General features: G+C 46.6%; 1 protein-coding gene across 1 annotated transcript; it reads right to left on the bottom strand.

Annotated features, from left to right (window-relative positions):
- Window positions 1-7,656: 7,656 nt before the first annotated feature.
- LOC120660701 (probable folate-biopterin transporter 6) lies at window positions 7,657-12,860 on the bottom strand. The gene is made up of 6 exons (XM_039939323.1): window positions 12,608-12,860; window positions 11,848-12,361; window positions 10,139-10,398; window positions 9,949-10,047; window positions 9,308-9,481; window positions 7,657-8,392 (listed from the first exon to the last, which is right to left on the bottom strand). The coding sequence occupies exons 2-6, from the start codon at window positions 12,239-12,241 to the stop codon at window positions 7,790-7,792; spliced, it is 1,530 nt and encodes a 509-aa protein (XP_039795257.1). The 5' UTR covers window positions 12,242-12,361; window positions 12,608-12,860; the 3' UTR covers window positions 7,657-7,789.
- Between the last annotated feature and the right edge of the window lie 234 nt (window positions 12,861-13,094).

The following is a 13,094-nucleotide window of genomic DNA, read 5'->3' as shown; positions in this document are numbered from 1 at the left end:
AAACTTATAAATATCTGAACGGAGAGGCCGCGCACCATCTTTGGTACCGGGTGGTGGTTTCCACCTGTACCAAAACTCGACTTTTAGTACCGGTGTGTGTTATCACCCGGTACTAAAAGGTATCTCTTTCATTAGTTCCGGGTTCTGGTACAAACCGGTGCCAATTCTTAATCATTGGTACCGGGTTGTGCCTTGACCCAGTGCCAAAGGCTCTCCTGGCTATTGGTCCAGATCAAAAGTACCAGCTGGCCGTTGCACCAGGTACTGATGCTCATATTAGTACCGGGTGAAACAACAAGTGGTATTTTTGGTCTGAACTGATGGCCCGTTTTCTAGAAGTGTACGGACGTTGAGCTAGAAAGAATAACGCGATCAAATATTCTCGAGTATACATTAACATAGTCACAAAATAATATACACGTACGAAGTTATTAGTCCAATATTCACTAGTATGCCATGTGTTAACATGTTAACATACATACTTAGTGATTGATATGTTTTTGTATGAAAGGATCTTAAGATGCCTAGAGGGGGGGTGAATAGGCAATCTGCAATTTAAAAACACTTAACAAAAGGGTCAGACACAGACTATCCCGGATACTCCGGGTATATGCCCGGATACTCCGGGTTTGGTGGTCCGGAGTATCCGGAGCTATATCCGGAGTCTCCGGGTTTGAACAACCTGAAACGAAACTGCAAGTATCTCTGTAAGAAAAGTAGATCGAGCTAGATAAAGAGCACCAGGGGTTCCTTAAGGTTGATATTCAACAAACGAAGTTCACTAGAAACTCGTGAGTGAGTAGATCGAGCTCAAACCCTAGAAAAGAAGTCTCACAAGCAAATGACAACGAAATCAAGTAAACTAAGACAAAGGAGACAAGGATTTGTTTCCCGAAGTTCACACCCGAAGGTGCTACGTCTCCGTTGAGGAAGAATTCGAGAGACGGTGCTCAAGAACCCCTATGCTCCTCTCCCAAGGGCGAGATCACCTCTCAAGGCCAAGGTTACTTACTATGGATTCCTCGGCGAGGAATGAAGATTACAAACTTCTTGTGCAGCTCACAATCTTGGTTGAGCAATCACAAGCACGCCTAGCCGTCTAGGAGCACAAGGCTCCAAGAGTAACAAACTTGAATCCGCGAGCTTGACCAAAACCAAGTGCTCAAGAGATGGAAATGGGGCTCACTAGCACTAATCCTTGCTCTTGCTTGCTTCTCACTCGAATCCCTCAAGGGAATCACTCAAGAATGAAGAAGGGAGAGTGAAGGAGCTCTTTTTGGCTTAGGTTTGAGTTCTGTTCGTCCAAAGTGGCAAGAGAGGGGGCTGAAGGGGTATGGGGGGTATTTATAGTCTTCAGCCCAAAAATAGCCGTTGGGCGAAAGGGTACTGAAGCGTCCCCTCATAGGAGAAGACTTAAATGTGATACAAAGCACCAGTCCCAGGAAGCCGATGCCACATTTATTACATCAGATGGTTCAAAACCGTACAAACCTTGGAGGACACTCGATACAGATGATGATAATTATTAACCAAGCTACAACATAACACCAGACCGCAAACCACATAGGGTCTACTACGGGCTCAGAGTACTGCGACAGCGGAGGCATCTCGACAGGGCCGGTACCACAGGCAAGGTTGGGTGTAGAACGGTAACCCTACTCGGCGTCGTCTGGCACGAAGTCTGGATCTTCTTCTGTAAAAAGTAAGAGTGGGGTGAGTACAAACGTACTCAGCAAGTCCAACCACACCCACGGAGGGGGTTATAACAGAATAATATGCATAGGTAAATCAAGGATAATGGTTACGGTTTAATTTGTAGTAAAACGACATTTTATGCAGGGGTTTATTTTATAGAAAACCATTTAGAAATCAGTTTTTTGCAGTAACATAGAGACCAGATTTTAAAACTGCTACCGGACTCCCCGTCCGTCGTAGCACACGGCACAACTGCCGGACACGATTCCAAAACAACTCACACCAGCCCATCCCAGAGAAATACTAGTTATGTGACCACACCATAACTCGCCCAATACCGTGGGCACAGACTATTCGAATAGATTCTTAACTCTGCAGAGGTGTGCAACTTTACCCACAAGTAGGATACCACAACTCGAACACCGTCGCGTCGGTGTAGATCCCAACATAGCCATTACCCACCATAGCTAAGCCTGACTAGCCATCACGGGATGCACCAAGGGGTCATTGACCGTTCACTTAGGTATAACCGGGCATAAGTCACTCGGGGCTTATCCCTTTTCCTTAGTTACCCGTTGCTCTCAGCTCTCCTGATGGCTACCACACCAACTAGTGGGATTTATGCTACGCCGTTGCCCATTCAACGGTCGAGTGGTTTGCACGATAGTAGAGTTAGGTGAGATGACACACCAACTCGGTCCTTAGACACGACAAGATGGATAACTCCCTTCTTTGCCCTGCCACACAGGCATAAGCACACCAATCGGCAATTCACACAGAAATGCCGTCCATCCCGTCCATACTCATCTTTCGAAAATCCACATTTTATTCCCTTCCCACACGCACACATTTTCTTTATCAAATAAATTATATTATGAGTAGAGTCCTAAGCGTTCTAATATCGATTAACGTCCAAGCAAAATCAGACATTAATCTAGGTGGTCAAGGAATAGTCGTCACAAATCAAGGGGTGGCTATCCAACCGTGTTTTCATGCAAGTAAAACATATGCAACTTTATAAAACAGGCCATTGGGTTGTGTTCCTAAAAACTAGGACAAAAACATGCATCAAAGGATGGGATTGAACTTGCCGTCTTCGTAGCCTTCGGGGAAGTCCTGTCCTTCGGGCTCGGGGTCGTGGAACTGATCCTCGTTCCCTTGCTCGCAGTACTGCTCGTTAGCGGGCTCTCCTTCGTTCACACCGCGGTCTACAGCACACACAACAAACATCCAATCAATACAAAGATCTATCGTTGAGCTCGAAACGGAAACACATAAAATATGGAGATAGAAGTGGCATCCTTGAGTGGTTTCCTAACAACATGGCCGGAACTAAGTTAAAAGATACTGGGTAAAGTTTCGGGTTGATCAGAGCTCGTTCGATACATGAAATGATAGGTTTTGTAAGGGTTCAGGGGCTAGATCAGGAATCAGGGACCTAGTGGTAATTATTTCTTGAGAAGGCAGGGGCCTAACTGTAATTTCTAGAAACCTTTGGACTAAACTGGAAGGGTCAAGGGTATACTTGGAATTATGTTTTTATGTGGAAGGGTTCACTTGGAATTAGAACAAAGGGCAGGGTTCTTTTTGGAAAAAAAAAGTTATAAGGGAAAAGGGTCCTTTAACAGAATGGGAGGAGAGGGAGGGCCTAAACGCAAAACGGCCACTCATCCCCTTACTCCCATCGCAGAGCAGGGGAAGGGCGCCGGCTCGCCGGTGGCGGCCCGATTCGGGAGCGCTGGGCTTGGGCGGCGGCCGGGAGTGAGGGGGAAGGGGAAGGGTGGCGCTCTGGAGGGGATCCCGGCCTCACCTTGGGCTGGGATGGCGCGCAGAGGCGGGGCGACGTGGGCCGGCGGCGGTGGGCGGGAATGGCTGCGGCGGCGGCGCTGCAGGTTAGGAGAGGGGGCTAGGGCCGGCGGGTGAGGTTGTGGGGTTGGCCGGGGAGCTCGGGGCCCCTTTTATAGGAGAAATGAGGCGGTGGGGGTAGGGTGAGCCGGTGGCGGCCGGTAGGTGCGTCCAGCGAGCGGTGCGGGGCGGAGTTATGGCGCTCCGGCCGCTTGCTGGCGTCGGGACGCGGCGGCGCGGCCGGCGAGGTGGCACAACGGCGACTTGACCACTCGGGCAGGCGGCGAGCGGGACCAGCGGCGCTGTGCGACATAGGGGGGGCGGCAGCAAAGGTGGCGGGGCGGCGCACGTGGCTCGGCGGAGCTCGCGTCGCTGCGGCTCGGCGGCTGCACGCGGGCACAGGGCGAGCGGGGCCGGGGCGAGACGCCAGCGGCGGGCGTCGCGGCGTGCGGTGGGGCGGTGATGGCGGGGCGCTGGTCAGGCAGCCGCGTCGTGGCGCGCAGGGGCGAGGTGGTGCCGCGCGTGCGCGCGAGCGGCGCCGAGCGGGGCAGCAGGCAGCAGGCGGCGCAGCGACGAGCGGTGCGCGGAGCTCACATGGGCACGGCGAGGCGTGCGCTTGTGTGCACGCGTCGGGGCAGGAGCAGCAGCGTGCACGCGTGCGCCGCGTCGGTGTGCGCGGCGCGGGCGGCCGTGTCGTGGCGGCGTCGCGGGCAAGGGCGGTGCGCGGGCTGGGAGCGGGCGCGGGCGTGCGGCCGTGCTCGGGGAAGGGCGGGTGCGTGCGGGCAGGCGGGCCAGGGCAGGCCGGAGAGGGAGCAGGGAGTGCGTGGAGGGAGCCGGCCTGGCGAGGCTCGAGCGAGCGGGAGTGAGGCAGAGGAGGGAGAAAGGAAGGAGGGAGGGAGAGAAAAGAAAAAGGAAAAAGAAAAAAGGGGAAAAAGGAAAAGAAAATAGGAAAAAGAATTAAAGAAAAAGGAAATGGGGAAAAGGGAGGGAGAGAAAGGAAAAAGGAGGGGGAGGGGCGGTGCGCGCCAGCGGCGACCGCGGCCGCGGTCGGCCACGCGTGGCGTGCGGGCCGCGGGAGGTGGGGCACGCGGTCGGAAAGGAGAGAGGAAAAAGGAGGGGGCGGGATTCGCGGCGTCCGGTCGCGACACATCGCGCCAGAAAAAAAAAATGGGTGGGACGCGAATTGAAACCGGGTGTCGGGTTGTTCAGGAGAATTTCTGGGACTTGGGTTCAGGGTTTAAGGGAAGTCGAGCTCAACGAAAAACAACTTAGCGCATGATTTGCTTAGTGAAATTTCAGGATATTACAGGTACCCGGAGACTCCGGGTATATGCCCGGAGACTCCGGGCAACCCTGATTTTTCAGACTTTGAACAGAGCCCGGACACTCCGGGTAACGGGGTCCGGAGTATCCGGCCCTATACCCGGAGTATCCGAGTATGGCAGGGAAAAACACTGGTTTTTGCTCCTTTGAATTGTTTTGTGGCTCACAAAAGTTTGTATAGGTTCTCTTGAGCACAAGATCAAAATCAAAACCCTTGAACCAAGTCCCTCTTGATAGTACAGCATTCCTATACTCAAATTTCAAATTCAAAATCTAATTTCTTGAGTAAACTTGAACTCCGCCTTTTCATTTCCTTTTTGAGAGTCGTATATCGTTACTTGATTCACCTATACATGTTCACCACCTGCACACATGCTCAATTACACGATTAAATGCACATGTGTTTTGTCATTAACCACCAAAACCCACTTAGGGGCCTAGATCACTTTCATTGTACATATCAATTTTTAGACATATCTTATGTAGATTAAAAACGGGATAAAAAACAGAATAAATACGGGTCAATTCTATGTAAAAATGGGATTCCTCGGAAACGGACGGAAAAACCTCATTTCTACTTCCGTAAATACGGAAACGGGATCCCACAAATACGGAAACGGACGGACAAAAATAGAAAACAGAACGGGTCGGAACAGGAATATTTCCATCCGTTTTCAACCCTACTCGCATGTGCTGCTCTGCCTCTGATCTGGTGTGCAAGAAGAAAGACATCGTCATGTGAAGCTGGAATTGGCAAAGAGTAACCGGGACAGATGAGACCGGTGACATTTCTTATTCGGATGGTAATGGTAGTAATTAAGGAGGGATATGGATGGCTGAACATTAAAATTATACGGATTCGTATCCACTTAAAATGATAATATGGATATTCATATTCGTATGCGATTTAATATGGATGCCATATGAATGTATCCGAATTTGATTTTCAGAATTTTTCTATATCCGATTTCGTATTTATATTCGAAATAAATATGAAATATCCGACCATATCGAATCCGCAAAGAAAAATGACTAGTGAAATCATCTTAAATTTATCTCTATGGCTAATTACTTAATGATGTACACCATTTAAATGATTTAAGAAGCTAGATGACTAATAATGTTAATTCCAATATTGTTAATAATATAAAAATTAAATTTAACTATTTTAATATATTTATTTAATGACAAAAAATATTTTATATGATTCAAATTACTTATTTATTTTATGATAGATTATATATATTAATTATTTAAATATTTATTGAATATTTATTTACTTTGCATTTAAAATAATTTTATATATTTAATATAAAAGCTATACATAAATCAGTATGTTCTTTTTTATTAGCTATCTACTAATTTTTTACTCTCTACTTGTATAATGATTTCGATCTACTAAAAAAATCGTTAAAGTAAATTGATACATGCTACGTTTCAAATCGATAAAGTATCCGCATCCGAATCCGAATTCAAACTATCCGTTCTATATTTATATCCGAGAAGAACAGTATTCCCATTCGTATTCGGATTAAAATGTGGTAAAATATGACATTCAGGTCTAATTTTATCGGTATCCGATCCGAAATCCATCCTTAGTAATAATGAAGGGTAGACTTGGTGTAGCAGTAGAGCCTACTGTAACCAGAAGATCCAGCCTCTGCGTATTTGTCCAGGAAAGACTTGTGGTGGCTTAAAACAATCATTCCCCCAGGCCCCACACAGTGCGGGGAAACCCACAGTACTAGATACGCCCTTTGATGGTAATAGTACCAATGGATCGCGCCGGCTGGTACAACTTCGTGTCTGCTCGATAAGAGTGAGAGGTCCATGATCTTATAAGGCTTTCTCCAATCATTCCTCCCATCCAACTCCCCCCAAACGTACTATTTACTATATTTTACTACCTCCCTCTAAAAGATTCCTCCCCCCATAACTCCTTCTCTCCAACCATTCCCCCATATCTATTCCCCCTATATACTATCACTCATTAACTAACTATTTATTTAACGTTTTTGAATTAAAAAAATCATACAGTATTTGTACTTTCATAATACACATTATCATCATGTTACGGGGCTCAAACGGGATTAATATCGTGAAGAAACGGTGTGATTAGAGATATAGGGGGAGTTGGAACTCACTCTATATGTGGGGGGAGTTTCAACTCCCCCCGTATATAAGGGGAGCTATAGGGGGAACCGTTGGATCGGATTTCCCCCTATAGCTCCCCGGATATGGGGTGGGGGGAGGGATGGGGGGCACCGTTGGAGCTAGCCTAAGCTCGATCAGGAAATTAGGAAGAGAAAGCCCACCGTACCTCTGCTCCAAGTGGTGCAGTTTGAGATCTACTCCCTCTGTCCTCTTTTAAGCGTCGCTAGGAAACCGTGATTGTGAGAAGATCACATTTGCGAACGAGCTGATAGCTCGGTGGTGAGCGCTGGCGGTGGCCAGCCCGCCCACCGGGGTTCGATTCTCGTCGGGAGCAGCCCCGGTGTCGCACGGGGGTATTTCCCCAGAGGGGACCGGGCTCCGGGGTTCGATTCTCGTCGGGAGCAGCCCCGGTGTCGCACGGGGGTATTTCCCTAGAGGGGACCGGGCTGGTGTATATGTGTGTGGGTGTGTGGGTGTGCGTGTGTTGTCTGGTAGGCGCGTTCCAAGACATCTCTGACAGCCTCATCTATGTCTGAGCGTGCGGTCAGCATAGATGCCCATTCGAGTTCTTAAAAATGATTCCCCAGTGCTCTGGGTGCTTAAAAAAAAAAAGAGAGAGATCACATTTCTCAAGCGACAAACAAAAAAGGACAGAGGGAGTACTAGGATGACAGAATGCAGTGATGTGACACTAGCCATGCATGACCATGGTCCATTGCTCAATTCGCCCGTTTTTTCATTTCCTTTTGTACACAACAACGTGGATCATATGTCATACATCGTCGGTGTGGGAAGTGAGCATCGCGAGCTGGAGCCTCTCCTCCTCGCCATCGGCCACGGCCGCCGGCGAGCTCGCCAGGAGCTCGCCCGGCACCAGCACGTCCGTCTGGTCAGCCGTGGGCACGAGGGAGATGGCCCCCAGCGTGGCGAGCCTGAGCACGTTCCTGAGCAGCACGGCGAGCCAGAGGTGCCCGAAGTCGGCCCTCGTCACGCGCAGCGCGCGCAGCACGGCGGCGCCGCCGGCCTTGGCCGCCAGCATGCCGAGGCTGTCGATGCACATGAGCAGCGCGAAGAAGGTGCCCTCCACGCCGGGCGGGCACAGCTTGGTGCTCAGCACCATCATCGGCATCAGCCGGACGCGGCCCACCACGCGGGAGACGCACTCCTCCAGGGTCACGAAGGCGGCGTCGGGCACGCCGAGCGCCAGGTTCCAGCGGAGCACGAAGGTGAGGTCCAGGAGCCCGGAGGCGCCGTAGAGGAGCTGCGCGTAAAAGAGGATGCTCCGGAACGGGTAGTCCTTGAGCCACTTGTGGTAGATGAGCACGCCCACCATGGACGCCACCGCGCCGATGGCGTGGACCAGCCCGACGAACTCCTGCATGTATATGGAGATAGGTTCAACAATGATTTCATGCAAATGTATATACTGTTCTCGTTCTCCTACTTTCACTATGGCTAACAATTGGCATTGCTCTTATGTTCTGTTTGGCATTGGCTGATTTTTTTTCATTAAATACACTTGATTTATTTTCTCTGTCCTTGAAAGCATATCTCCTTGTTGAGACAAGACTAATCTGGTGTTGTACCTCAGTGTTCTATTTTCTATTTTTCGTTCTTGTGTTTTGTAATGTCTTAAGTCTCTCATCACTTTTAGTATTATAAGGATAAAGATATAAATATGCTTCGGAGATTGAAAGGTAACTGTATATAATAAAAAGTGAAATTCACCATAAGATGAAGATGTGGAGAAAGTAAGCAAGGAAGTAGTATGCCTACTACACAATGCCTAAATGTTTTCAGAGAAGTATTATAGAAAAATCAACTCCATGTCAGGACCATATCAACGACGAATGAACCACATACACCAAGTTTAATTTAACTGGTATTATTCTACTTCCAGTTTCCAGTTCAATACACCCCTTTCCTCCTCACCTGTATGACTACAGCAATTAATTCAACTGAATCTTTCGCTAAGATCCTGCGCGTCTACAACTGACTAGCAGTAGAACCCGTTGATCTATTTACTCTAAAGGCACTTCGAGATGCATGGGGCTGCAGGTGCTATAGTATGGCCTCCACTATCAGAATCCAGCTAACTACTACTATGAACTGCATACTCATTTTTCTGAACATTCTGTAGTTCAGGTTCTATATTTGGGTCATGCATGCCATGGAGATTCAGATGGTGAAGGACCAAGCTATTATGTTGCAGATCAAAGTTATCATTGCTCCAATTAACAGATCTGCTAATTAGCAATGTCATTAAGGAGGTAAGGAGAACTACTTTTACCTGTGAAAATCCAGGATTTGGTGGTGTCTTGTTAGTGTACCAGTAGAACTGCCCCTCATGGGTGCTGATACTCAGAGCCAGAGATAGGAACATGTAAAGAGATGGTTTCCACACTACTGGATACTTTATAGTCCGAACCATTCCCTTCACTGCCCCACTAACTTTATTTAAAACCTGCATTTCATTAGCATATCAATTATTCTCCACTTTTGATGTATCTTTCATCACTACAGATTCTTATTTCTTCCCCACATGTATGCATCTACACCTGTTCAGTTAACTCTCTATGTCCACTTGACGTTCAACTGAGAAATTGTGAATTTATTTAAAATTGACTTGAAGAATATCAAATAATGAAGTATCAGATTCATATTATTCTGAATTTTCCTAGGAGCAGGTATCCCAGAAGGATGGTATGGTATAGAAAACCACAATTCAGCTTGGACAAACACAAGCAGCATGAGGTGATGTCAAATAGAACATCATGTTTGTTGATGCGCAGTTCTCCTGCGCGTTCGAGAAAAAAAAAGAACATCATGTTTGCCAAAATGAAGCAATAAAAGAGGTTCAAATTTAAAATTCCTGTGCAAACAAATAAAAACGATCACAACTGAATGGTGCAAGATCGGTGATCAACATACCTTCTCTTTAACACTATGTTGATACGTTTTCAGCTCATATATAAAAAATCCAAGGAAAACCACTGTGGCTGGAGGTATAGCCATCACACCTAATGCACCCTATGGTGAGCAAAAATTCATTCAACATATAATTCTTCACTGAACCAAGACAATGAAGCTTAGCAACTTAGAGCATTTGGCAGAAACTGACCTGGGCCCCAAGATGGTGGACAAACATGCCACTTGTGGCATACCCAATAAGTGCACCTAGAGATGATGATAATGCACAAAGACTCTGCATGTCTGGAGCCAACGCCGGCTTATCAATACTGTTCTTTGCGATGCAAGCATCTATCGTTACATCAGCAATGGCGACTGCTGTTGAGATTCCCACCAAGCAAAGTACAGCAGAACTCACTGGGAGTCCGGTAGCCATTGCAACAATAGTAGCTGAGACTATTCCAAGTATTCCTACCACCATGAAAAGTAAATGAGGATTTATCAGCAAAGTCTAAATTTGATGCTCTCAATAGGGAGTCCGACTGTTTCCCACAAAAAACCGTCTATAATTGCTGCTACCATTGGCCTACTACGGCAAAAACATAAAGTAACAGTGATAAAGTAACCTGAGAATCGGTAACCAAATATGCAGCTATAAAGCAGTAATCTATTAAATATCTTTTTTTCTGGGGCAATGATAGAGTAACACTATGACTAACAATTATCTTTGCATTTTTGTCCTATTTTCACCTTAAATCTACTAGAATAATATGTAAAAACAACTAACTCCTACTAATTTATTACGGCATCATGTGTTACAGGTACATCATTCTGAGAATCAGTATCTAAAAATTAAGAAGTTAAAGGCTCGTAAAAAAAGGTCAAGAGTTTAGCTTAAATGTTCCTGTTGCTCAAATGACTCAAGGAGAATAACAATTTTTCATTACAAATTAAACTGATAGGACAATGCTCAAATGAATAATAACACGGTGGTCTCAAAACTGAAGACATGGATTGAAGTGTGTACAATGACAAGGTTACAACACACACGGCTAGACAAGATCTAGATAATATATACTGAAACTGGGCCAGGAATAACTAAAGAGGCTGAAAGTGACATGCACCAAATAGTCCCCATAATGAGGGAAAAGCACCACCCATAAATTTTCACTGACTGAATAAAAACAAACATGTAATAAACACGCACACATCGCCAATGATTTAAAACCTACTCCACACCAGTATGTCACAGTCGAAACACTATCTTACCATCCTTTTTACCCTCACATAGAGACCAACCAGCAACTGTTAAGTTAGATTAGAACTATGTTTCAGTTACAACAAATAAGTAGATAAGCCCTGGACTTTGAAATGCTGAAACTCTGCTGTAAGTGACATGTACCAAATAGTCTCTTTCGCTCCCATAAAGTGGGCAGAACCGCCGAACACCACCTCATCCATAAACTTTTCTCCTAATAATTTAGATCGAACATCCAATAAATAATGCGCACACTGCCAAGTATTCAAACCCACTCCACTTCGGTAAGCCATAGTCAACAAAATCCTTTTCAGTCCGCATAGACATTAGACAACAACCAGCAATGGTCAAGCTGAATTTGAACTACCCGCAAAAAAAGCTGAATTAGAACTATGTTTTCTGTTAAGCCACAACATCTGTGGAATCATTATCAAGCAAGAACATAGACAATTGCAACCAGCTAAAATCTCCAAATTCAAAGTGCTTAATAGTAAAGCATAGGTAAATCATGAACTAAATCTGTATTTGCATAAGCACAGTACTGAAATTAGTATATACTAGTACATGATACTAATAGCAACAGATAAAAATCATGCCTTTGAAATGATTCTTTTGAAGGGAAAATTTATCTATGTAGATGGATACCCGGCCGGGTGGCTGACCTGAGAAGAGGAAGTACGGGCGGCGGCGGTACCCGTGGACGGGGAAGACATCGGTCATGACCCCCCAGAGCGGCTTGAGCACCCACGGCACGTAGAAGAAGACGGAGAGGAACTGCACGGTGGCCGGCTGCACCCGCTGCACGTCCTTCCAATAGTAGTCCGACGCCACCCTGAAGAAGGAGCCGGCGAAGCCCTGGCTGAGGCCGTACACCAGCACCACCCCGGCCACGAACGTCGCGCCCAGCTCCCGGCACAGCATCCGCACCCACCGCACCGGCTCCAGCACGGCCGCCGCCCAGGCCCGCTCGCCGCCGGGCTGCTGCGACGGCGATCCCGGCTCCTCGCCGACGAGGCGGTCCGCATCCATGGCGGCGTCCTCGTCCAGGTTCAGCATGGTCTCTTGGCGAATTACTGATGGTTTCTTGGCAAGTTCTTGAGCGCGGGGCGTGCTCAGATGGAAATGGGGTCGGAAATGGATTTAGGAATTGAACACGAGCTTGGCATTTGGTATTAGGCCCTGTTTAGTTCCCTTCAAAATTCCAAAACTTTACAAGATTCCCCATCACATCGAATGTTTTAACGCATGCATGAAGTATTAAATGTAGCTAAATAAAATAACTAATTACACAGTTAGATTGTAATTTGCGAGACGAATCTTTTGAGCCTAGTTAACCCATGGCGGGACAATAATTATCAAATACAAACGAAAGTGCTACAGTGTTTTACACCCAAATCTTTACGCAACTAAACAAGGCCTTAGTCTATGGAGTTTGTTGGGGGTTGGAGATGGAGTGGACCGGGGAAGATTGAGCTTGGGAAGGTGATGAAGCTGAGCGTCCGTGCTGACCAGCAGATCTCAGGTGGATGCGTTGACAAATTGGTGGAAGGCAACAAGCGTAGCAGACATATGAGACAGGATTTTCGCCAAAAAAAAAACAGATTGATGGAACGTAAAGTGCAGATGCCGTAGAGTAAGGACAAATTGGTGTTGAAGAGACGAATTTGTGGAAGTGCTGAGGCAGATTGTACTCATTCAGTCACGGAAAGACTAACTAGCAATGCCCTCTTACTCATATCCATTATCTATCTGTTTATTCTAATGTTAATATTTAATTTAATCTCTAATCTCTAATCTCCACAACACGAATCATATTTAGTTGAAATAGTCATATTTGTTCCACGAATTGATAAATCTTAGAAGAATACATGTTGACTTTGCACTCGAGGTGTATGATAAAATGTTTGTA

This window comes from Panicum virgatum, chromosome 2N (genome assembly GCF_016808335.1).
Source record: "Panicum virgatum strain AP13 chromosome 2N, P.virgatum_v5, whole genome shotgun sequence".
Classification (NCBI taxonomy): domain Eukaryota; kingdom Viridiplantae; phylum Streptophyta; class Magnoliopsida; order Poales; family Poaceae; genus Panicum; species Panicum virgatum.
The sequence above is the reverse complement of the archived record's forward strand: the minus strand, read 5'-3'. Positions and strand labels throughout refer to the sequence as shown.